Source organism: Wyeomyia smithii, chromosome 1, assembly GCF_029784165.1.
Source record: "Wyeomyia smithii strain HCP4-BCI-WySm-NY-G18 chromosome 1, ASM2978416v1, whole genome shotgun sequence".
Lineage (NCBI taxonomy): Eukaryota > Metazoa > Arthropoda > Insecta > Diptera > Culicidae > Wyeomyia > Wyeomyia smithii.
In genome coordinates, this window is record NC_073694.1 from 148,955,594 (window position 1) to 148,983,487 (window position 27,894).

The window sequence follows — 27,894 nt, forward strand, 5'->3', positions numbered from 1 at the left end:
TCGGACTCAACAGTGTACAATATTTGCCTTTGAATGCAGGACCTTGATTCTGTTGCTTTGCCCAGACCAAGTTTCTCGTTACATCCTCAACATATAGAAAGACTCTCTTACACGAGATTGTTGCACTGTGAAATGTTGTTGCTCCTTATTTATTTTATTTTATTTTTGCTTCTATCCAGTGCAGATGCATGACGGGTTTCGGAAAAAGGCGCACAACCGTACTCCAGACCATACCATTTTGGCATGTAGTTTATGATGTTTAATCGCCTGCGAAAAATTCCACAAGTGGGATCGTTTCATAGCTCACTGTTACCCATTTCGAGTGGTCGTAAAAAGAAATACCAAGTTAGATCTTCGTCAGAATGGATGGATGGTTTGGAAGTCAGCGTATCATTGCTTATTACTTACTTTGAGTTATTATTTTGATAGGTTGGTTCGACTATATTCAAAAAAAAGTTTTTTTCGGGTTTATCATGTTAATTTCACTTCAATCATTCAACAACTTATTTAAAAAACACTGAGCCGGAATAATAATCCGCAGTTTTAGTAAATTATTTTATCGAAACGATCGCGTACTTTACAGTATGAGTTTGAAAGTTTATATAATCCGCAGGTGTTGCAGATTTGAACGAGTTGGCTTGAACACATGCCGTCGTCTGCGCATACTTTTATTTGAAAGCTTAGTAAAAAAGAAGGAAAAGAACAAGTAGAAAATAGGAAATGATCATGCAGAAGGGAAACTGAAGAAAAAAGGATCAACGGTTTTAAAACCAAATTTAGGGGAAAATTATTTTAGAGAAAAACTTTCTTCTACAAAGTTGTTACATATATTAAAGCGTTTATTGGAGAATATCAAAAAATAGAGTGACCCAATTTTCCGATTAAATCAAGTATCTAACTTTTTTATTTTTGTGAATAGAAAAAAAAGTTGTTCTACAATGTTTAATTCTAAGTTACTTTGAAAAAAAAAGTTTTTTTCTATCTTTGAAATAACCGATTAACTCAGTTTTTGCTCTAACTGTTTAATTTAAATTTTTACTTGAAAACTGTCATTGAACGACTTTTTGGTGTTTTAAAGGAAAACAATTTGCAATGCTGATATCGTGAATATTTCAATTCTAGTCATAGTTATTAATATTTTTCATCAAAAATATGCGTTTTTCATTTATTTGTCATTCTTTTTGGAATGAACATCAAAAATATCTCTTGGTTTCAATTTGAAGGGCACATTTGACTCTATATATGGAAAATTTTTCAAGAATATACTATTCTTTATATCTGAGTAAATTCAACTTAAAAACATGACAAAATTTTCAATTATTTTATATATTATGCATGTGAAAGCACACAAATTTTGTTTTTTTACTGTTTTTGTTTAAAACTATAACTAATTACTTTTAATTTGAACCCTAAAGATCGAGAATCTATCGAAGCAGTTATGAATTTTTGAAAACAAAATAAATCATATGAAGCCGTTTTTTATGGTTACTTTATTTCGGAACTGGTCACGCAAAGTGCTTTAATTGTGCTCAAAATTGCATTAAAATTTATTTATCAAATTATTCAACTATGAAAAATAGAATAGAATTGGGATATGCACGATCTAAGTTTTGAAAAATTGTGTCCCTCAGAAAGCCCTAAAAGTCGTTCAAAGACAGATTTAAGGTGATTGAAATAAAAAAGTTAGAGCATAAAAAATGTTTTTGCAATATAAAACGGTTATTTTCAAAGATAAAAAACTTCTTCCATAAAGTTACTCAAAATTAACGGAGCTATAACACTGTAGAGCAACGTTTTCTTCTATCTGCAAAGATAAAAAAGTTAGATATTTGATTTCATCAAAAATTTGGGTCTCCCTAAATTTTAATAACTTTTAAATAAGCGCTTTATCATATGTAACAACTTTGCGGAAGAAAATTTTCTTAAAAATTTTATTATAGAGCTCTAAACCCAAATTTCTTCTTGAATTTGGATTCTTTAGAATCCATTGTGTAACGGTAGAGGAAAATTGAAAAGGTAAATAAAAGGGAAAAACTGGAAAAAGAATGGATTGATTGGAAGATAGAAACAATAATAAACATAAAAAAAAGAGTGAAATGGTGAAATTCACGATCAAATGTTAAATGTATAAAAGGTACATGAATAATGAAATTAAAACGACCGAAAAAAAAGTGAAGACAAATTTCAAGGATAAATTAATAAACAAATAAGTTGGGAACTAGAAAGGGAGAAAAGAAGGTTGGCAAGCAAGAGGAAACATTGAGGAAGGGAATTCAATAAAGGCACTCAGGTACAGGAACGAAATAGGAAAATAAAGCAGAATATTTGTGATATCTATGAGAAAATAAAAATGATGGAAGTAAAGAATTCTATAATCAAAGCCTATGAATGAATCAATCAAAAAATGATGACACCTATTAATGGAAGATCCATTTTTGCATATGACTATTATGCTTTTCGTCATGGGCATTTAACTACTTATAAGTTGCTCAGAGTAATTTAAATAATTAAATTAGTACCAATGAATCTGAAGGTTATTCTACTAGCTGCTCCATAATTCTACAGTATTGGAATGAAGACTCATTAGCAAAAACATTCATCTTCAGACATCAGTAAACCGCTTTACATTAAAAATATAGCACTGGTCAACAAAAGCGATAACAAAATTTTTCTTCGAGCAATTTTTTGTTATTGTTTTTTGTTGACGTTTTTGTCGAGTTGCTGGAACCAAATGAAAGATTATAGCTTTTCAAGCGTTCCTGTGAATATTTCAACATTTTTGAATTTTCTTATCAATTCTAATAGAGGCAAGCAGAAATAGAAATAGTAAAACGGAAAGAGGACAAAAAAGCGGAATTGTTATATCATCACGAAAAATTTAATTAATTTTATCTGTTCCGTGGATATGCAATGTGGAATGCGCAATTTGCAAGACAGTCTTGCCCGAGTTTACAACGCGTCACTTTTGTTCACATCGGGAAAGAACTGGTTTTGACTTCTGGTGAGCTAATTTCATACATACCTCCAATGCGGCCGCCGTGCTCGGGTCGTGGTCATTTTCCACCGCTTCGATTTGGCGAAAGATCTCCGAGCTAATACCGGACACCTTCCGGAAGTCACCCTGTAGTAAAACTGGCTCCTTGTTTGCTCCGCCGCCCATGCCCCGCTGGCTCTGCTGCATGTGGCCGCCCTGCTGGGGGTGGTGCTGTTGTTGCTGTTGCTGGCCCTGATGGGAGGGCATCGGCCCGGGTGGTGCACGACCCGGACTAGCGGTGAGGTCAGGCACTGATCTTCCATTTTCCTGCGAAAGAGAGAAACAGAGAGAGAGAGAGAGAAAGGCTCAAATTAATTTTGGGTCTCGAATAACACATAAAATGATCTGAAGTCCATCAAAACAGAAAATTTGATTCCAATCCAGAACACTAATAATACTTGTTTGGAACTGGAAATGAAGTTCGCCGCTAGCGTGTTTATTAGCGACTATCTGTTCAGATGTGATGTCAAAATACGTGATGGCTTCGATGTCAACGAGCAAATGCTTGACTACGCGTAGACCAAACATAAATAAGCTTCGATTAAAAAATTGGTAAAACCATCACGCAATCGTTATACCCGCAAGGCAAAGCGATTTCTGTAGGAGCGAGCGTCGTCGCACATAGGAGTGATTGCTTTGAAACAGTTGGCCAAAACTCCAAATTGCACTTCTCTGGTCGCAATCGCGTACAACTTTAAGAGAAATATATTGTTCCTTACATTCAACACTAAAGTAAAATAAGGTGGGTAAGTGTACATAACACATTTCTGTTATATTTTGTTTGCGAGTTGAATTGAATATTATTTTTACAGAGTTTTTTGGCAACCAGAATCATTCTAGCATAATGAAAATTTTGCATTTTGTGTATTGAAATTTTGGCCGGCTTTCTGGGTCAAAAACTCATGTGTGCGTCGTTCGTGCGGAAAATGTTGGTATCGACCCAGCTTAACAAACTGATTTAGAATTATTTGATTCGTAAAGATTTTAGAAGCAAAATATCGCCTAAGCGCCGACTGTTGTATTGTGAATCATTAAGGATTGTGCCCCATCCACCTACCGTTGGATTGCTCAGAAAATCACAAACAGAAGAAGGTGCCGGCTGGGCTACTTTAAGCTGCTAGTGAAAAGCCTCACATTTTGAATTCAGTGTCAGTTCTTGAATCAAACATTCATTTGTGTGATACCCTGCGATGGAAAGAGATCTAGTCTTTTATATGTTACTTTCCATCTGATGTGGTCTGCAGTCGTACTGTGGCTACAAATAGGGCGATAGAAGCGGCAAGATTGCTGCAATCCGAGGAGTCTGTTTGTTAAAACGGAGAGCCCATATATTTTTGTTCATAATCAGTCGTCAGAATAAATGTACCCTCAAAAACGAATTGTTCTGTTTAAATAAAGTAAATCAGGTATCCATAACCATGCGTCTCCATCATAAGAAGTTTCCATGTTAGCGCATGGTTACTGTACATTTTATTTTGTTCGCTCTAAAAAACAGCCATAATGCTCGTACCACCCAAAGGACAACATACCACGGGATCTACACGAGTGACACCAGTCATTGTAAACACTATCACAGTGTAAAAAGTAAAGAAAAAACTGCTGTCTGCTACCGATTTTGTGGCTGACAATGTACACTACACTTGTCACTATTCTGCCAGTTATCATTTACAAACATGTGTACACAAATACACCCATATATCCGTGGATAGCAGGGATAATGGTTTGGAGTATTTGTCAACTTTACTATGGCAGGACTAAACAAATTGATATTACAAAACCGCAATTATTCGTGAATCTTGAAACAACAGTATACGATTGTTCTCAATCATCCTATTCGAACCGATTTAGGCTCGTGGACGAGTGAGCGAGTTAGCTTAGAGCCTGTAGCCGTAGTTTCGCTCGCTCGTGTAAGGGATTTTCCCACGTGACTAAAAGAAATAAACGACAAAAAATTGCTTATTCCTGCTCTTCCATTGGTGCGGGGTTGTGCACTGTGATAGCAAGAACATAATGTACATGCTTGTTTCAAACTGTCGTTGTGTGTCACGATTCGGAAAATACGATGCCGTGTGAAAAGTAATACAGCTTCAACTATAGGATTACTGCTAGAAGAAGCAGCTCGAGGTGACAAAATATCGGTATTGTCGGATAACGAAATTGATGACACTTTGTGGATTCCGTTCAATCTCCGATCGGGTTAGATTATGTCGTGAACAAATAACATACTATTGTGAAGCTGGTTTAGTTTCGTGTGCTTCCTTTTTTTCTCATTTCACTTCTTTCTAGTTTATTACTTTCGGATTAGTGATTCTATATATTGAACTTTGGATTTTGGTTTGATGGTATTCGGTCTCAGATTGTTGATTTCTAGGACGATCAATATGTCCTTTTATTGACTCTGTTGGAGAAAAGATGAAACGAACTTTTGTTAAACATATTTCAGGAATGTTTGAATTTAGGAATGTTTACCAGGCAATTTAGTAACAGTAAACGGTTTCAGTAGCGTTGATTGTTGAAATCAAAGCAAAAAGAATTGGCTTTCTGCGAAGATTTGGTCGGAATCCTCGATCAGGTACATAAGTACGGAGACTATTGGTAATTCATGATGTTGCAAGAAGGCAGAGCTCCATCGGAGGAAGGCTGAAACCCTCAATCGGCAATGATGCTCCCATTGCAGAGCTCTACGAACCATATGTTTCTTGGCAATTCGGAATGAAGCAAAGTTAGTTTCTTAGCGCCCCAAAATCATTCGATGAAGAAGGTAAAATGTACGGATAGTGATTTAACTGAACTGTTTAAAGATTTAATTTTAACTGTGAACTTAATTTTTTTACATATCATTTATTTGACACGGCACGTGAACTTAATTTTATCCAATGCGCTACAAAAAAATATTTTTTCTTAGCATGTATTAAAGTTTGATTTTAACCCATTTCCGGCGGGTGATGCTATAGAGCAATTCCACAGAAAAACGGACAACCAATTTAATCGATCATTTTTGATTTATCTGAAACTTTGCATAGACGTTTCTATAGGCAAACGATGCTATTTTGTGCTATAGGTTTAATTTTTTGGAACACGACTTGTTTTTGAGAAGATATCTTTTGAAAAATGCTAATTCGGGAAGGTATTGATAATTACAAATATTTTCAGGTCCAAAACGGCTCGTTTGATCTGTGTGACATCAGAGGCAAAGTTGTAGAGAATAATGTTGTTTTTCCGAAAAAAGTATACACTCTAGGAAAAAATTATTTGTTTTTTGAAGAAAAAAAAAAGTTAAACAAAAAAAAAATTAATTATCTAAAAAAGTTAGTTTTTAAAAAATCTTATTCTTTTTTTCTTTCGAGGGGCATATTTTTATGGAAGGAAAAAATTGTTATCAAAAACTTTGCTGAAGACACTATGCCAATCATTTTAACCGTTCTGGCTGTAGAAATCATTTTAATTTCTAATAGAGCATTCTAGGGGAAATTAAAAATATTTTTACAGTCAAAACGGTTGTCTCTTTGGCAAAGCTGTAGATAAAAATTTTGCCCTTCCATGAAAATATGAATTTTTTTTCGAAAAATCATAATTTATATTTTTTTTCCGATTTCTCCATGATCGGACCAGTTGCATTGTTTAGGGAATCTTTTGTAGTTTTTATAAAAAAATAGATTTTTCAAAAATGAGCTATTTTAGAAAATTAATTTTTAATTTTTCTTCTAGCTTTTTTTCAAAATGTTGAAAATTTTTTTAGAGTGTATATTTTTTCGGAAAGACAAAACTATTATCTACAACTTTGTCGAAGACGTCATACCTGGCATATCGATCATGAATAAATTTTATTATTGTACTTGACAATTTGCACGATGGAACTGTTCAATAAGGTTTTAGAACAGATTGATCTCAATAATATGCAACACAGTTTGTATCAATTGTGCATATAGTTGATGAGTAATTTGAATTTGAAGTTCTTTTTTTGAGGTAAAAACTGATTTCTATCCGCGGGGTTAAACTACTTATTGCATGATTTATGGTTTACTTTTAACTCTACTTCAAAAAACCTAAATTCAATGAGAATGAGAAGTTCAATGATAATAGAAAGTATTAAATTTGAATTATGTGTTGAACGAAAACGACGATATGCCAGTTTTGTGACAGTTTGTCCGTTATTCATTTTATAAATTGCGAACCAACTGCGAACCAATCACTGGTGCTGTATTTTTTAACTATGATGCTAGCAGTAAGCAGCATCTCGTTTCTTGATAGTAAACTCCTGAGTACTGTAGAGCTAAGATGTGAACTCAAATTTGCTACTTCAATTGAAAATATGCAGTCGTCCTTAGAAGGACCGTTAATTTTAGTTTTCACAAAACTGGGGACATGCTTATATGACAGTGCTTCCCACACAGACGAGAGATCCAAAATCTAGCGATGTGAAAGGTGATTAACAATCACCAGTGCGAGGTTCACCGGTTTCATCTGTTGATTCGTCCGCTATGAAAGGCTGCGGAATATTTGAAATCACCGCCCGCTGCACTGCGACTTGCCGCAGCATTGCTTGCTGATGGTCGATATAGTTCCCAGTGATTCAACCTCTCGCCAGAGTGACACAATGATCAGGTAGATAATAAAGAATGAATTAGTGCATGCTAGTTTTCATGCATGACTACTGAGAGTTTGGCTACCAGTGGGCGTGCCGTTGTGCACTCAAGAAAACAAAACACCAACAACAAACCGTTTACAAAGTCAAAGCATTTGTATACTGAGCAATTCCATGAGAAATGTCGCAATTTTAATATTATGTTTAAATTTGCTTATAGGCAAAACATGACATTTTGTGCTGTCGGGAGTTTTTTTTATCACGACTAATTTGTGCAAAGGGTTCATGTAAAATGAATATGATGATTACACATTAGACTGGGACACGGTTATATGGGAAAAAAGTGATGATGTTAGTTTTTCGCTCCCATGCACTTTTCGTGTTCCTTATGGGTCCTATACCGAGCTGGATCGAAACCCGTACAGTATCGAAATCCGTACACCTTGATGTTTTTCTTCAGTTTAAGCATTATAAAAGTGAAAATTCATATGATAGTTACATGTACATATCCGTTGAGTTGTTGGCCTTCTGTTAAATTAAATTATGCGCCAGTAGGCCATGAAATAAAAATATTAAAAATGAAATCAATCGTGTATCGGTTTCAGTTGTCATTTCGTTGTATCGTTAGAGAATTTACTAAGGAAACGTTCTTCAGATAAAAACGATTTTCAAGTAGGATATAAGTGTTTTACTCTGTGAATCTTTTTAAAATTGATGGAAAAGGTAAGTCTTTGTCATTTTCGAGCTGTATATTGTCTAATAAATAGTGTAAGTTGTATTTATTCAACAAAAACTGTGCCGTACGGATTTTGATTCTTTTTATTTGCTTGAATCGAAATCCGTACAGCGTGTGTATCATGCATATATTGTTGAACTTTCTTCTTGTTTTCAGCATATAATGGAAGAAAACAAGTATAAATATACGGCAAACAATTTTAAACGAGCTGTGACTGAGGTGCGCAAAAGAAAGTCGTACCGGGAAGCTTCGAGAGGTTCCGGCGTTCCGGTTACTACGAAACGCTACGAAAATTGCACTATTTCAGCTGATATCAAAAATTAGAAAACCGTGTGAATCTTTAGGAGCCAGTGGATCCTCAAAATATACTTATTCGGTAATTTAAAGATAAATTATAAATAAAAGATGTTTATTTTTGTACTTCGTCATCTATACGGAGTTTGATTTATTGTTGTATGGACTTTGATCCAGTCTATATCGCGTGTGTGCGGATTTCGATACAAAAGTGTACGGGTTTTGATTCAAACAAAAAACTGTGTACGGAGATCGATTCAAAACATGTTCTATTTAAACATGATTTTTTCGAGTTTCGGAGTGATTTTAATCATTTTGCTGGACAATAGTGATAAAATATCAGTAGCCCTATAACTAAACATGTCAGTTTAAAGCAATATGTGATTTCTTGAATTCATATTGACCGTCGAAGATTATCATGTGCTTAGGTGTACGGATTTCGATCCAGCACGGTAAACAACCGTGTAACTTTTCAGATCGATCGGTGGAACTCAAGGGGGTGAAGTCAAGCAGTTTCATCGTAACCAAATATGGCGTCGTTTGTTTACAACAATTAGGAGAGCGCAGCTATCTGTTGTAATTTTGGATCCTCTAACCGATACATCCAACTCAGCGATGTTGTCTACAAGTAACAAGCTCGGAACAGTATTCCTCAAGAACTTACGCTTGCGTTTGTTAAATACATTCAGCTGGGTAGTACTGGCAAGAACACTGGTTCTTGTTTTTGATTGCTTGCTTTTGACAAGCAGATTGCATAATCTGAAGATGGAGATTATTCTGCACCATCGACGTTTTTTTTTTTGTTTAATTGTGGGGAATCTGGAAAATAAAACGATTAGCAAGTTTTTCACACAATCAACAATGCTGCGCAGCGGGGGCCTAGTGTGGTTGGTAACGTCTCCGCCAACCACGCTCGACGCCTGGGTTCGAATCCCACCGCCGACATAGGTGTCGATGGTTGTGAGGTGGCGTGATCCACTCACAACCAACCCAACTGGTCTAGATTCAATCCTAGCCGACACCGGGAGATTTTCTGAGGCGAAAAATCTCTGGGATCACGCCTTCCATCGCATGAGGAAGTAAAGCCGTTGGCGCCGGTCCGTTAATAAACGGGTCGTGAGTTAGGGTCCTGGGTGTGGAGTCGCCTCCCTGGGCGTCGGTGATTGGCCACAACAGTGGCGGAACTAGACCGACGGAAAATAAGCGAGAATAAAAAAAAAAAAACAATGCTGCATCGTTCACATGTGAGTTGAGAGTACACCTTTATAACATGCAAAGTTGCGGCTGTATTATTCACCTGTGAGTTCAAATTTAACCTTGCCTTCACGCAAAACTCATGGCGCAATCGCAGGATGAAATAAAAACCATATTTTTCTTTGGAGCACTTAATATGCTAGATACTTAAAAACAATAACCTAACAAACAAGCTCGAAAATCAAATTGCTAACGCGGTTATCAACTCTCCCCTACTGTTGCTTGCGCATGCGAGCAAACGTCAAAGCACCAACGGTTGGTTCCCAAAGGAGGCGATGTTGGGTACGCTGCTTCAATAGGCAATCTGACAGCCACTTCTACCCCCTGGTGGAACTATATTTTTGCGCCCGATTTTTAAAGTTTCCATATGATCCAGCAGTCCGAATGCGCGTAAATGGATTAAGCAGAAATATAACTGAGAGTGCTACTTATTTGAAGTGCTGATGATGATCTTAAAAGTTTATCAACGTAATCTACATCCCTGTTATTGAATACAATGACAAATTTATTTTAATCGAAAATACCGTACAAAGTATTCAAATATAAGTCAGATATATCAGTGGGTATCATTGTTTATTAAATTTCATTTACATTAAAGTATGCAACCTGTTGTGAAAAGGAAACGCAAGAGGTTTCGCGGTCCGCATTTACATTTTTCACGATGATCGGTTCAATGGTCCTTAAAACGTTAGGTATTAAATCAGAGAGTAAATCTGATAGCATGTTACATAAAATACACGAAAAAATATTTCGTGCGATTTGGTTTGGACGATTGCTTGTGCAGTTTATAAGTTTGTAAGGAGATTTTTGAGATTTTGTTGGTCTATAAAGAAATCAATTAACTCGTTAGAAATTATAAAAACAGGGTTTGAAACGTGTTGTTACATTGAAAACTTTAAATCACTCTTTGGGTTCAATCGCAAAGTTTTGGATATGTTTTCACGGTTTTACAATGTTCGAAACTGCTGGTGATGATTCAGCAGTCATTCATGATCTACATACGTCCTTATTATTTTTATTGAATACGAAGACGAATTGAATTTGATCAAAAATACCGTACAAAGTATTCAATGATATTTAATATGAAAGATATATCAGTGGGTATCATTGCTCATCAAATTTCATTTTCATTGATGCAATGAAGTACAATGAAGGTATAATGATACACGATGCTCTGAAAGAGATATTTAGTGGTGTTGTCGGGGTTTAAAACAATATACCGTGATCGGTTTATTAGTACTGAAATTTGCAAGAAACAATGTCATGTTCACATTTGGGTTTCCAATCAACCACGAATGGCTTTGAAAAGCATGAATAACTTGCATCATGATGTGTATCATGAACATTTGCTACAAAGCATAGTGATATTTGTACAGAACTGTGAATTCGATTTATACGAACGATCCAAGGTAACCTTGAAATTGAATGAAAAAGCTCTCCATTGAAACGTATGAGAAATTAAATTTTCCATCATTTTCAACTGTTCCAGTACATTTTCTCAATTTTTTTTGCGTATAAACCCGACGCAGCCCACGACGAACAAAACAAAAAAAGAATCATGCAAATCCGTAAAGCCGAGGTATTCGCACACGAACAGAAATTGATTTTTTTAATTAGATTTATTAATTTTCCTTAGCATCATATGAAAACAGGATCTAGGGTAGGGAACATATTCTAAGCAGCTTCAGGAACCGACTGTATATTGGAACGAAATACTTGAAATATGTTGGGTGAAATTCAAACATAAGTAGGGTAGAGCGGGGCTAGTTGGTTACGGGGTAAGTTGGTCAATGAGAATATCTCCGAATATACGTATCAAAAAAATCGTGTAATATGGGTGATATGTAGCAGATAACCAGAGAAACTAAATGACAAAATAAAGTACAGTTTTAATTAGGACGTATAATAAAAACAGGTTGGTGCCAAAATGGCCATCAATTCTACTCGGTTTTCAAGTTGAAACTTTTTGTCTAAACAAAGCTAGCCAAATTAAAATAAACCTAGTTCAATGCGTAATGAAAGTACTTTTTGTTAGTTTTAAGTTGTGTAAAACAAACTTGCGCCAAAATTTTATTTTCATGTATTTTAAGTAATTTTCATATTTAATACATAAGGGGCTAGTTGGTTACATACTAGCGAGGCTGGTTGATCCTATGCACGTCATCAAAGAATTCAATTAATCAAGTATATGCAATTCCAGGGACGGCACATTTCGTGATGCATACTAAAACCAAACGAAAACAACATATGCTCTGCTTAGCAAAACCGTTTATTTGAAATGATAAACAATTTGGTAAAAGTTATCTTCATTTCGTCGTCATTTTTATGAATGTTTTAATGGACACCATAAATGCCGAGTCATTGATATAAAATAACTATAACGTAAACTAATTCATCGACAAGTGTCTCCTACCCGACGAAAATTTCATCAAATACAAGTTTTCAACAACAACAAAAACAAATGAGGCTTCGGTAGTGTGCTTGCGATTGCAGATGCGAATTTAGAATTCGGCTCCGATTCTCAATTTAACCCGTGTTGTCTTCGATTTAATGTCCAACCAAACCATTAGAGAGATTTCATCATATACTTTTTGAAAGAATAATACGATTTTTTACATGCAATTATGATTTGCATTTCTCATGGTTTGGGATTTCGGGAAGTGAACGTATTAACAAAAAACCGGAAGAGGTTTGACTTCCACTGAGACGCTACAGGCTGCCGCAAATGCAGTGAGGAAGGATAACTGAATTGTCATTCCGAAATAAAAATGTTCAATTTACCCCACACCCTGACCAATTTACCCCACCTGAGGGGCTAGTTGGACCAATTGACACCAACTCAAAAAACATAAAATATCCGCAAAATCGTAAACTATTTTGAGTCGGTCATATTTTTTCTAAAGGCTACAGACTTTACGCAACATTTTCGTGTAATGAGTTTTTACCATAATATTCCCTACAAAAAGTTAGAGAACATTTTGACCAAAAATGACCAACTAGCCCCGCTCTACCCTATATATATATATATATATATATATATATATATATATATATATATATATATATATATATATATATATATATATATATATATATATATATATATATATATATATATATATATATATATATATATATATATATATATTATATATAGATATTATATATATTATATAAGTCTGTTCTCTATCCTTTTCTCTGTCAGAAATTGTTTTCAGATTGTAAAACTAAGTTAGCAAACTTTAACAATAATCAATTAAAGTTACCAATCGAAGGACACTATCCCAAGTAACACGGTTAGTCTTTAATAAGTTTAGGTAATTGATATATAACAAATCTCGTCACTATAACAATAACGTATGAACTTATATACAACTTGTTAACAACTTAAAAAGCGCAAGGGGTGGAGCCAACATAAAACATATATTCAACTTCAAATGAATTGTTCACACGACTTATATAAAACAACTTTATAACGACTATAACCACCACTCTTACATGTCCAGTACCAACAAATGGTGGCCTGTTATTAATAGGTCATAAACAAATTGCACAAATGAGCTAAAATTTCACTCGCTGATGATTGTTTCTAATAAATACAAAACAGATGGCCCACGAAAATAATCATGGCTCTTCATTTGACAAATTATCAAGACAATTCATTGATAGAATAGGGTGTTGGTATAGTGGTTAAATACAATAAATCTACGTGCGATTTCAGATTTGTCGTCAATATTTGCCTTGTACTTCGTTAAAATTTACGCGCTTCAAAAATACCACAATATGATAGTAATCAAAATTATATTTTTTTTAAATTGAAATAGCATAGCATAGCATAGCATAGCATATTTGATCGCCCGTGTGTTGCCCGCGATTGACCAGAATCAGCTGAAATTGTACAAAGAACCGTCAAAATGGTGCCTAGGAGTAGCAAGCCATTTTCAGTGTACAATTCCTGGCGATCTTTCTTATCACTGGTCAATAACGTAGCTGGCCACGCCCAATGCAGATCAATAGAGGAAGGGATATTGGGAGTGTTAGTTCAATACTTGTTGCTACTAGAGACCGAGGAATCCTCTGCATCATCCACAAGTATCAAAGGAAGGAATTAGTGTTAGTGGAAAGGAATTGATCTGGATCCATCGAGGTTGATGGTGCGATCTTTTCTACCCCAATTCGCGCACGACATGGTTACTTCTCGGTCTCTGGGCAACCGGTCACCAGGAGACGATATACATAGAACCGCGCCACGATCTAGTTATCTTCGGCAACCTACCAATCGTTGTCAGTCTGTATCACACCAAACTTCGCTTTTAATGCCGTGAACTTAATTCAAATTTACCTAGAAACGAATGGATTTCGTAAAACGCAACAACCGCACGCCGAACGCAAACTACTGGTACCAGCTCAAATAACCGATAGAGCGCTGTATTAAGATAGTCACACTGAGCGCAGTCAAAATAATGCGCGCGAAACTGAACTGCCTTCTCCGAAAGCAAACAAGAGCGTGTCGACCACTGGTATGACGAAAAAGCCAAAACACCCGTTTTATAAAAAAGAAAAAAAAAGGAAAAAAAAGGGAACTGGCGAAACAGGAATAGATTTGGCATCCATGTAGGGTTTGTCTTTGTCGCGATTGAATAATTACAATATTTATCGAACGAACGAAACCTACTCTGAATCGTAACGTGCTAAAAAAGAACCAACGGGCGTACAGTCTCCGAAATAATGATTTGGTACATCTCGGAAATCACAATACACCGATAATCCTTAAATGAGCAAAGCTCACCAAGGCCGAAGACACGTTTACACCGGAGCATTATGTACGACCGCTTTATTCCCTCTCACCGACGCATACGCGAGAGGACACGGTGTTAAGATACCTACTGAGTATAAAAACTGGCAAAGTTTCATGCACTCATAGCTCAAATATTTAAAAAAATGCAATATGCATATCGAACAAGAATTTTAAGTTGATTGATAAAATGCCAAAGCAATCGCAATCAAAATTTAGTTGCTATTCCGACCAACAAGATTTTAATAAAAATTGTCTATGTGTTTCAATATTTGGTCAAAAGCTAGAAAAATCATAAAACAAGGGTATAAAACTGGGCCAAATGTTCGTAACCGTTCGGTCAGGCCGCGATAAGTTTCTGAATTATATTTTGATGCTACCAGTTCCGTGTTGTGAGAGCCAGCGTGTACAAAGGTTTAAAGCTCTCACCTATTGGGGCAATTCTGATTCCAGTTACAGTGTGAAAATTCTTTAATAGCCACCAACTAAATGGCGTACAAACTCATCGCTAGAGGAATCATAAGGCATAACACACACTCACGATTATGAAAAAACAAAATCATTTTGTTGAGTCTGAAAATACCATAAACTTCATCTGACTTAAAAAGAAAGCTCCTGGAAAATGTATTCACTTATCTTAGATATCGAACAGGATTAAACAGATCAAACATTTCACCAGCGTTTTCTGCCACTCGCACACGGACCGGCATAAACAAACCATTTCTTTGTTGATAATTGTCGCTCTCTCGTTTCTGCTTCTCAGCAGACCAGACAAAGAAGAAAAGGTTTCACTACTATTTCACACTGCTATAGACTCTCAGACACATTACGCTCTCCGCATGCACACAACCATGTCTGAGAAAGATCACCAACACAACACTACGATTCGAAGACAGCCATTTTGAGAGCAATAAATTGTAAGAACACCGGCAATAAAGTATCTATTTTTTTATTCGTAATACACTTTAAACACACTGGACCCTGAACAAAACATGCTCAACCATGACTACAACACGAATTACGCCCTCCACATATTATAAATCACGACAAAACGCGACAACTCCGGACGCAATAAACGAAGACAAAATCCGCTGCAAACGACGGTGGCGTAGTACCATTCCTTATGCTTATTCAGCCATTTCATCGATTAATCTTCACGGCACTACGATACACATCAAGTGAGTATTTCGCAGCACACACAACACAACACACTTTCCCGAATAAACTCTTTTCGCGGTAACACCTGTAACTTACACGCACTATCACATTGAACATTTTATTTCCCGAAAAATCACGCGAGCGAAAATTTTGACGTCCGAATCCGGCCATGGCCTGCTTCGTCCGCTCTATATATATATTTTTTTTTTTTTTTTTTTTTAAATTGAAATAAAGAAAAAAGTAACAGATGAACTCTAGAGGAATGAGCCTCAGGTATATATTTACGATAGGATTATATTATGAAACGAGCCTATAGCACAAAAAAATGGTGTTGAATATTATTTTAGCACGCCGCTTGCGCTAACGAGGCAGCCATGTTGATTATAAGCATTCGTTAAATGGGTACACCGATTGTCCAAAGATTTTGTCCGTTATATGACCACTATCTATAAAGTTTATTTCGGTAAAAATATCGCAAAATAATTGAAAAAATGTACATTGAAACATCAAGGTGAACTGAGATGTCATGCACTATGTACTAATTATTTGAACTTTCTTACTCTTTTAGCAAACCAAGCGAGGAGTAATTTCTGCCACAATTTGGAGATGGAATCGTGAAACCAATTAAGCAAGGCTATATAAAGCTACTACAATCTATAAAAAAAATCGCCGTCACCATCTTGATTATTGTAGTAGAGAAAATAATATAAAAATTCTCCTAACTAAACCACGCATTAAATAATATATTTTCAAATTTAAGTAAAACAGTTGAATATTTCTGTTTTTTGATCTGAGGTTATTAACGTTGATCAAAATAATAATAATAAAACCGAAGATCGTTTAGCAAAAGAGAGTTGAAACAAATCATGAATAAATAAATTTTTGATCTGCACTGTATTTGATGAAGAAGAAATAGTTCACACCATCAAATCACATTTACAACTGATTTAAAACTGAACTACAACTTTTGCGGCCATTTTTCAATTTTGTCTCCACTATACGTTTTGCTGTCAAACACATATTCACCACTGTTGTCTCTCTTGCATTCTCAAGAAAAAAACTAGTTATAAACATGTTATAAATCAGTTTTTACAGCAATTCGTAATGTATTTACAACTTCAACTTGTTATTTCGATTTAAAACGTCATTCTGATTTAAAACATCAATGCGAGTGAATTAAAACCCAATGTTCTCCCTGTAACTTAATTATGACTTATTTATAACTTTTTCCTTTCATTTTTTTCGTAAAAGATGTTGCATGTGTTATTCGGGATTCCAATCACCCCGAACCTATTTTAAGCAGTTTCCATCTGTTTTGCAGGCGTTTTTTAGCACCCGAAGTGGCTCCTGAATGGCTGCAATATAGGTCGATTTGTTTCGAATGGTGATTTCTGTGTGATTTCTTTGTGATTAACGGTAATTCTCATACTCGTAAGACAGCTAGACAATCAAAGTTTTCGTTTCCATCATTGAAATTGTCTATATTGATCAAAATCCAGGAGTTTAAGGCCTGCTTTCTTCGGCTGCTTAAAATAGGCGCCACTGCTTAAGCCCTACCCTACATGAAAAAAAATTAAACCTAAATTTTATATGGGATCAAAAAAATTGTGCATGAAAGTAGCTTGCTTTGAAAAATTATAGCGAACTCAATTTTCATCTAATCGTCACGGAATTTAAAAAAAATAAAAATAAAATATACGTGATACGAGAAAGTAAATGTTCCGACTTTTTTCAGACTTCGCATCACTGTGCGTCGGTAGTTCTGCCACTGTTGTTGTGCCACCACCGACCCCCAGGGAGGCGTCTCCACCCAGGACCCGTGATCGCAGAGATTTTTCGCCACAGAAAAATCTCTAGACCAGTTGGTTGTCAGTGGAAAACGCCACACCCCACAACCATCGACACTTATGTCGTTGGGATTCGAAACCAGTCCACCAAAGTGGTTTGCGGAGATCTTACCAACTATGCTAAGCCCTCACCTTTAATAAGTTTATGTTACTGCGAATCGGACACTCAATTTTACAAATCCTAGAATATTGAATTCGGATCAACAATGTTTGTACAAAAGAAGCACGCTAGGCGCCAAACAAGTAAAATATTTTTTTAATAAACTATAAAAACAGAAGAAAATGTGAAATCATCTTTTACAAAATAATATAACAAACTATTCAGTTGTTAAAATTTAATTGCAGTTTCGTGGTTAAAAAAATAAAATTTGAACGTTTTACATCGTGGTACACTAATAATCATTCTCGTTACCAGAATCAATCAAAAGGGGAAGGGGTGATAACACTACAACTATGAGTCGATAGCGCACATTAACTTAACCACTAATGGTTGATACAAAAAATAAAAAGAAGTACTCAAATAAAGTTTTTTTCGTAGTTTTCATGAGCATTTTCGAAAGCAGTTTTTTTGGGGGTAAAATGGACACGTGTGGGTAAAATGAAGGGAGGTAGTAATATGAACACCTTGGGCGTGAACATTGATTATCCCTTTACAGATAGTAAAATGTTGTTCCATAGCACGTGACACATTTATGCATTCACCAACAGTTCAATTTTCACCGTTTGTCGTAGAATTAATAACAATATATGACCTTATCCACAAGAAACTGAGAAAAGCTTTACGGACATTCCGCATTCAACGGTACGTTTAGCCGCACTCATCTGTTCATCGGTCCGAGTTTACCTTTGTGTTTTTCTGATATAAACACGAAGCATCTTGATTTCTCAATGGAAATTAACACAATTTTTTCCCCATCACCATGGGCTGTCCATTTTACCCGCACATACATATTATTGAAAATACCTAAATATATCGAGAAAATAATTTAAACGATTACTAACCTTTAATGATTTCTGGTAATCAAAAATCTGAGTACAGATATTTGCCGAAAAATCGTTATAAAATACTGTTTTACACTAGAAATAACCTTAATTTTTGTAGGCCAAAAATAACATCACCACCACGAATGTACACGTGTTTTTTGTTTTTGTTTATTATAACTTTGTCTCAAATAGCTTCTAGTGCCTCTTAGATAAGGTGCCAAAGAAGTTTGTACTATTTTTCAACGTAATAGTCGAAATTTAAACGAATGTTTATTTTACCACCTCTGTTCACTTTATCCACAAGTCCCCTGCGAGTTGTACCCGTTAAAAAACATGATACTTATTTAGAGATGCACCCGTGCATGAAAAACTAATTAATTCAAGACTATTTTTGTTATAGCTGCTCTATCTTAACTGTCGTCAGCTCACCTGGTGATTTTCTCCCGGATAGTAAACCCATTCAAAAAACCGTCGTTTGGCTATCAAGTTTCAACAGTGTAATGTAGGGCCCCAGACTTTGCATAGTGATTTTTTCGAATAAATATAAATAAATTACGTTAGGTTAAAAAGATTACACTAAATCAAGTATGCCCACCAACGCAATCGAATCTAAGTCCTGGTTTAATATTTTCCAGAGGAAGAGCATGAATACCGCTCAATTTATCCCGCCTTTCATCATTATCAAAGTGGATTATTAATATTTTTCGCATGATTGCCTAGACAAAATTCAGCGAGACGGTGGTAGAATATAAAATGGAATGGTCTAAACAACGTTTACGACTTTAATCCTCCGACAGATCCATGAAATTGGTATATTATGACAAACGCATTTCGGGTAAAGTATAAGATCGGCTATAAACAGTCGAATTAGCATTTCAAATTTCCCAGTCCTTCCCCGAGGGGAAACCATGGAATCACGTTGACATGCCTTGTTTTTGGTTGTTTATCATTATGTTTATCTATAAGTGACGTTGCACCTCCATTCAACCGCATATTGCTCACTGCTGGAACTAGTCATATGAAAAATGTCAATTACGTTAGTTCACCTGCTCTCTTAACTAGATCGTAATTTAAAAATCAATAGAGTTTCAGTTTTACCAGCAAAGATATCCTCATTACCATTGCTTCTACTCACTCTATTTTTTTTTTCAAGTGAATTACCAGAACAATTTACAATCCCCGTTCCAATCAACTAACATCCTTCCTGACTTGCAACCAGTCCTTCTCTCAGCCCTTAGGTCAATTGTGTCGAATCGCGCAGCGAACCATGACCTGTGCCTACAGCAGCAGCAATCTACATAAAACAAGAGCATGAGGAACGCCTCAGACGACAGCCCAAATCCCGCAAGAACTCCCTCTTTGCTTGACCATCGAAAGTTCTTTATAACCCATTGCAAAAATTTCCTTTCATGATTTCCCACATATACCGACATGCACCCAATTGTTGTCACCGACCGTGTATATGAATGAAAAACAGCTTAACGTCTGTGTATGCGTGACGTGCATCCTCCCCAGCCCATTAAGTTTGTTCCTGCGAATGTACTATAATGTACGTGTCGTTTCGTATGTTGTGCCTGTTTGCGTGCCGCTCTGTGCAATACACTACTGACACAGTTCAGTGGAACGGAACAACGGCGACCCGTCAGTCGATGACGGCGGTTACGAGTGACGGTTCTCACAATTGAACCCGTGCTGGGATAAAATGTATGTACGTAGGTATTATCAATGCAAACTAACGAACAACAGCATGCCAGCCTGACGCGTGTGAGTCAGCAGTAGCGTCATTGGCACAAGCAGTCTGGAGCGAACGGCACGTCATTCAGTAAGATCCGTCGGTTCTCGGATTCTCGATAGCGTGAAGCGTGCAGAGCATGTGCGAGGTTGAAACAAGGTTGCCAGAGGCCTTGAAGAAGTACGATATTTGGATCTTTTGCAATTAGAATCATTTGCCATCGATCTGATATTCTAACAATGAGAAAGGAAAACCAATCCAGTTTTCACGAACAAACAAAATAAGGAAATAATACGTGAAAATAAGTTAGAGAAGACTAAGACGAATTAAAACAGAGAATGGACAAGAAAACTTAAATTGAAAAAAAATCAGGAAAATGAAATTCGAGAGTAAGGAAGGCTACATAATAGAGAAGAATAAACAGATGAATGGTTGAAGGAAACAAAACTAAAATTTATTGGAGCTTTCAACCTGAAATAATAGAAACGATGAATACAACTGTAACGAAAAAGTAGCTTGGAAAATGTCAATGCAAAATAGCATTTTGAAACATACAGGTGATGAAATCAAAATGGGAATGCTATAAAAATGTGAAAAGAAAAACAACAATTTAAATTAAAAAAAAACAAAATGTGGTAATTTTTAGGGCTCTGACAAAAAGGGATTCGAAAGGTAATTAGAGAAAAAAAATTGCAAAGATGTTACATATTACCATGTTTTTATTTTAACTGGTCTCCGCTAATGTTTCTTAATTTTAACAATATTCAACATAGCTTATATTGTGAAATGAATCCATGATGGCCATATTCTAAATGTTATAATTTTGACACGTTTGCAAAAAACTTTTTTTGTGTTTTTTCGGTATAGCCCCAAAATCCCTCTCCCTCAGTCTTTATTAGACATGATCAGGTATTGATATTCGGAAAACAACACCAAAAGAACACTGAAAATAATGTAATACACCGAGGTATCCTTTTGATGGTTTTGTGCAATTTCAGCATATTTTGATCAATCGCGGGCAACACACGAGCATTCGAATATGATGTGCCATTCTATATTATATGGATATGAAACTATAAATCACTATAAATTGAGTCACACAGTCAATTTTCCTTTCCATTATCACGGAGTTGCACAGGTTAAACTATGAGCCGTATGTGAAATCCATTGTGGAACATATTTAAATAAATTAATAGTAAACCGTAAAATCCTATATTTGAGTATCTAGAAAAGACTACTGTATAAATAGAAAAATTTGGCAACACTATGAGTATAATTCTTTTTCTACGAAGCGCAGGCGGACATCGTGGGGTGATTGGGCGGAAGGTTAATGGAGCACGTATTCCCCATCGGAGGAAACGACCCGAACGGGAGCGGAGACGGGAGTCGGACGTAAGCAAGAAAAACTCATTTATGGCTCACTGGAGAGACTGCTGCCCTAGGATGCTTAAACGGATTCGAATCCCACATTAACAACAGCAGTAGCACCACCAGCAGTGGAAACGTGGGCACACGACGAGTGTGTGTGGGAAAATCATTTTAATGATTTTTGTTCCTTCTCACCATGTGAATGGAAGAAACTTGGAAAATTCCTGCACAATGTCTTCTAGAGCTTACCTTACTACTTCGAAGAAAAAAGCACCCAGTATTTGAGCTGTCACACATTTGAGCAATGATTGACGCTGAACTTTTGCAAACTGAGAAGTAATCACTACTGTGCTCATTTGATATGTTTCGAACTATCACGAAATTGGCGAAATCGATGTGTTGCTTCACTGATATCGCTTATGCCACTAGGAAAAAATTAGAGCTGTCGCTTCGAACTGCAGCAGGATAAAAGATTTCTTTCCTGCTAACCACCCACGATCGCGTACTCAGCTTATCCATCACAAATGCTGCTAATTTTCACTATTCTCGGTTTGGCCTTCAAATTTGGCGATACTGCGCTAGCTTCAAAAATATATTCTCCTGAGTGTAACCACTTGTATCCCTGTTTGCAGAAATGGGACTATCCTTTAAAAAGACCTCCGAAATACCGAATACTAAACCAAAGCAGCCAGGACAAGACGAGGACACAAAAATGGCGCTCCTTTTTACCACCTCAAACATATTCCGTGGTGTAAAACCGAAAACGAACCGAAAGTGACAAGGAAATGTTCTGTTCTAGCGGACCGCTCTGCGATGTGAACCGAAGGAGGCTACACTTCAGAACCGAGAACGGTCCTCTCTCACATATGTTGGAGTGCTCCGGTTTGATACTGTCAGTTGGTGTCTAACTCACCACCAACCCCTCAGATTCAGTACAATGTGAGTAAGGACTAAAACATCGCATTCTAGTACCGATTTGCATTCGATGGAAAGAGGAAACGAATTTTCTCACGTGTGCAAGTGTGTCTGTGTGCGATGTTTTCTTGATATTGAAAGGCTGTGTGGGTGAAAACGGAACGACCGGTGGAGATTAGCCACCACAGCGCAAACTCCACCAGGACGCTGCTGCCCATTTCATAACTTTGGTCCAGTTTCGTTCATGAATTCTTTTCGCTACTACCTGCTAGTACTATTGTTTGTCGCCAATACTACTACTACTGTTACTACTACTATTTCTGCTACTATTACTACTACAACTACTATCACGCTACTATTATACAATCGATGCAACCACAACCACCAGTGAATGATTGAAGGTTTTTTTTCTTAGCCTCAAGGGCTTGCAGAAAGCACTATTTGCAAAAGACAATGTTGCCTACACCTTGAAGGGTGGTGGATTCGCGGTGGATGTCCTCCCATGTGAGCTAGCGGCGAAAAATCTGCGGATCCATCTTGGTTCTTGGTTCAAATCTAAGACTGTAACAAAATTGACCCAACGTAGAATTTAGTCGAAATTGGCAGAAAAGTGAGTTTAACAATAACAACCTTATGTTTCTATCTTATTGGTAAAGTGACTTTTTTGTTAGTCCTTGATTAACACCTTACACCGGAATGGGTACCGTGTAGAATAGAAAATCGATCTATCACGAGTTGTTCGATTTTGATGAAGTTTCGAGCCTGTTTGATACAGCCTTGTCTTCTTCGTACAACACAAACCAATCCAATCGTTCAGACAACAGTGCCGTGAATTCAAGGAAATAATGAACGTTAGAATTGGTTGTTGAATAGCATTGAAATCTAGCAAAAATAATGATTTTTATCGTTTTCCCAAGTCCACAGTTTTGTTGGATTCACGGCAAGATGTTTTTTGACCATGATAAAAACGAAACAGCACTGTACAATGATTGATGAAAATTTTATGATAATCAGAATCCAATCAAACTTTTACACTAAAAAAACCTGAAGGCTGAATTTGGAAATAGTGGAATGTGTGCGGTTTATTTCGTCACGGGAACATTGGCCGTTCCTTTCCGAAATGACGGGAGAAATGGAGTCGAGTGATATTACCCTGTTATCGAGTGCTTCCACCATTACTGCAGGACGCACATTAATGTGCATGCCTTTTTTCATTTTGGAAATGAAACCATACATTGGCTAGTCAAGAGCTGGGCAAATATTCAATTAATTGTTGAATGATGCTCGCTAAGAGAATCGCAATTAACCTGAACTTTATAAATTCGAGCGCAAATTCATTAACAGCTAAGTTGAACATTTGACAATTGTGGGTGCATGCGTTTCTAGTAATTCGAAAGCTTAACTAATGTGCTTAGTTCTGCTGGCCATTTCGGTAGCACACAAACTGGAAGGTATCACCTCTCTCCCACCACTCAAATTCTTGTACGAAATAAAAAAAACCACAAACCACAAGCAAAACAACAAAACAGCAATCTAACATCAAAGCACCCTGAATCGCGCATGGGGACAAGACAAGAAAAAACAACTAACAAGTGCTTATTAAAACCAGCGAACATGAACATGACAGTTTCCAGTAAACCGCAAATTTTCCTTCATCAGACAGTGTTTTAGCATTCGTCCTTGCCGTCCGAGCGGTTTCTTGCTGTTTTCGTACGCGCGTGATGCGAAATGAGACGGCTAGGAAAATGACGGTGGCGCGGCAAAATGGTGCTGTTCACGCGCAACGAGAAGCTCACAATAATGGGTTACACTTCATCAACGGGTTTTTTTTGTTAAGCCTCGTACCTACTTTGGATCTAAACGCGAAAGAGGAGGAGTCTCTATCATCTGACTTGATGTGATAAAATGTAACATCATGCTTTTATCTGTGGTAAGGCGTTTCTAGTCGTGATACTTTTGGATGTAGCTACGCAAAAGCTTTTTAGAATCGATGGCATGTCATTTTCGTAACCGATTTTCCATAAATGATTGACGGACCGCTGCTTGCGAACTGGGTGAAAAAACACGCACTTTACTTTACTTTTTGCGTTGTTTAACGTGAAACGGAACGGAATCCAAGCATGGGAGGACCGATGGCTTCCTCCTGCATACTACCGCATTTCAGGAATGCCTCATGCAATATCATTAATTTTTCAACTAAACTAAACTAAATTTTTCAACTGGACCAGCATCAGAGCACCTAACTTGGTCAGTTTGCAAATTTGGTTTCACCGTAAAACCTTGAAAACGTTTCAATCTTACTATTTATCACATCACTATTTTTCTCTCTCGGTGTTGTTTATATATTCGCGCCGGTAGCGACTAAAAAATTTCCACAAATACCGGCACGTAAGAGTCGCGTATCCACTCAAACTAAGTATACTTTTCTCTTTACACTAATAAACAGCGCGATCAAACTAATTTCCGCGGACATTCAGCCGAAATAGGCTAAAACTTGCTTCTAAAGTGTAGCGCTCCGGAAAGTTTCGGTTTTTGCTTTTTTCTAAGTTCAAGTCAACTGCGTGTGTTAAATTTTGCGCCCGTGCACAGTGGGGCGACTCCATACAAAGGCTGGCCAAGCAAAAAAGTGTCGATAAATGCGACAAAAACTTGGTATTTACATAATTTTGGGGCGCTTAACACGAATTAGGCATCCATTTTTTGTTTGGGGCCGTCCATAAAGCACGAAATCCAATTTTTATCATTTTTTTGGCACTTTTTTCCTTTTTTTTATAGAATTATATGATCTTTGACCACAAGTAGTGCCACCGGGCGTCCTCCCCATTGAAAAATACGTAATTTATGGACGACCCCTCGAATTAAACAAATTTTGCCTATATATATATAAATATATATATATATATATATATATATATATATATATATATATATATATATATATATATATATATATATATATATATATATATATATATTTTTTTTTTTTTTTTGTTTTAGTAAACTAAAACAACATAAGTAATACAAACTAATTACAAATTGAAAAAATCATCATCAGCATCATCATCTTCCGCTGTGATCGCTTAAATCTCGTGTTGAATTGTTTCCAGAAAATTTGAAGTTCATTATACTTATCAGCAGGAAAAATGTCTTTCGCTGCAATTTTCATTTCTTCTAGTAATTTTCGATGTTTTATTGTTTCATATATATGTTATCTTCCTAATCCGGTTTCTATGGTTGCAAGAGGACATTTGAATACATGTATAACACCATGAATTGACAACTTACTAGACATTGAATTAGGTGGTGCCACTGAAGTTGAAGGCTCCATAATAAAATTCAACGAAATTATGAATTTGAAAACCAAGACACTAGAATGACACAACGTTCTAAATGAATACGAAAAGATGCGGAGGGCGACGACTGTTTTTTGTTCTTTTCTCATAAAGCAAAATGTGTACTTTACTTTTGTATGCAAACGAGTGCGAAGCAAAAGCAATTTTCAAACGGGCTATTGTTAGCCGGAGTTTGATGGTATTAATTTGCTGCTAGTATTTGACACTTCAATCAGTTTAGCGAATTTCATGATCATAAATTGAAAAGGGCTGAATGTTTTTAATATTGTTTTAAACTTGCAGAAAGTGAAAAGTTTGACATAATTAAAAGTTTCATAAAGATTTGTTCACTATTTTCTTATTTAACACTTATTTTATAACTTTTAATTGATAAATTTTGTAATTTTTGCCCAAATATTTATTTTATTCTTACGAATTGAGTTCGATATCATAAATTTCCATTAATGGGGTATCATGGTTATGACTAAAGTTAATCCTGGATGAAATTTCAACCTCAAAAAATAAAAAGGAAAAAAACAACTATCGCTTTTTTCACTAAAGTGACAATTTGCGCAGTTTTGCGCAGCAGCGGATAGTATGCATTTGAAAGCTTACGTTTTTACCTAAATTTTAAATGTAGTCACAACCGTGGCAAACTGCGGCAACTAAACTTTTAAGCTACTTTTCTACAAAAAATCACGTTTTTTTTTTATTTTTTTCTAGTGTCAGGCCTATTATAACCAAATTTTACAATAACTAATGAAAAGGGTTTGTTTTGCACAATATTTACAACAACTTTTTCTTTGACGTCAAAAAAATCCAAGCTATCATTGAAGCTACAGAGCGTTTCAAAGTAATGTACTTTTTTTCAAAAAAATGACAAAACAAGTCAGTTCGCCAAGCTTCGAAAACTCATAAAAAATTCAGATTTCATGATATTGCGCCCAAATTCTGGATTTAGGCACTTGAATGTTATAGCAATAAAGGAAAAATATTATGAAACAGCTAACGAAAAAAAATTTTTTTGGCTGATGGCCAGCGATTCCCCACTGTGCCGTGGTGTAAGCACTACCAGCAGCAGACTGCGCTAGCATATAGAAATGTTCGAATTGTTGTGATTCTGTTGAATTTCATGGCATCAAAAATATGAAAAATTTGGTATCATGGAACGGGGTGAAATTGATCCATTTTTTTAATATTTTCCAATTAACTAGCTACATGTACATTTTTCCCAAAATAGTTTATATTTAAAACAAGTACTGGTATGTGCTTCAAAGAACCTTTATGGCTATTGGTGAAATTTCTATCGTCTACTTCATGAAATAAATTCGAGAACTGTATAAGATACTATCCGATAAATCGGAGTGAAATTGATCACCCTTGAAATCCATACATTCTATTGGAAATGTACTTTTTTCAATATGTTCATGATAAATGATGTTGCTGAACTGAAAAGTATCAATCACAGCTAGTTTGAAAAAAAAAAAATAACGATATTTCAGGTTTATTTTTTTATTTTGATGCACGAGCTGCAGTTTGCTAAATTTGCTCTCATTTGATCATCGTTAGATCGATTTCAATTCGGTTTATTGTTAAAGCTCAAAAACTAGCTCTTAACATGAAATCTTTGCGGTTTCCTGCGAATTCATCAGTATCACTTTAATGGTAATGAATAATCATTGTTGAAAATTATATTTTATGAGCTTTCATCAAACTTTACTTACTTCTCCAATTCTAACGTAATTAACCCTTAATTAAGATTACTTAGTAAGTTGAATATTTTTCTTTTGTTATTCGGAAACTTGTTTGATCAAATTTGATTAAGTTTTGACTGAGTCAGAAGAATTTTTCGAAAATATG

At 35.9% G+C, this 27,894-nt stretch overlaps 1 protein-coding gene across 3 annotated transcripts in view; it reads right to left on the reverse strand.

Moving 5' to 3' along the window:
• The window catches only part of LOC129718334 (rho GTPase-activating protein 100F), a 103,070-nt gene that overhangs the window by 48,584 nt on the left and 26,592 nt on the right, over positions 1 to 27,894 (reverse strand). For 2 of the 3 annotated variants that reach the window (XM_055669012.1, XM_055669011.1), the window contains exon 2: positions 3,023 to 3,301. In XM_055669012.1, the coding sequence (XP_055524987.1) occupies positions 3,023 to 3,301 (279 nt within the window). Of the gene's footprint in view, positions 1 to 3,022; positions 3,302 to 22,036; positions 22,591 to 27,894 lie in introns of those variants that run through there. The other variant, XM_055669013.1, reaches the window with a different exon arrangement.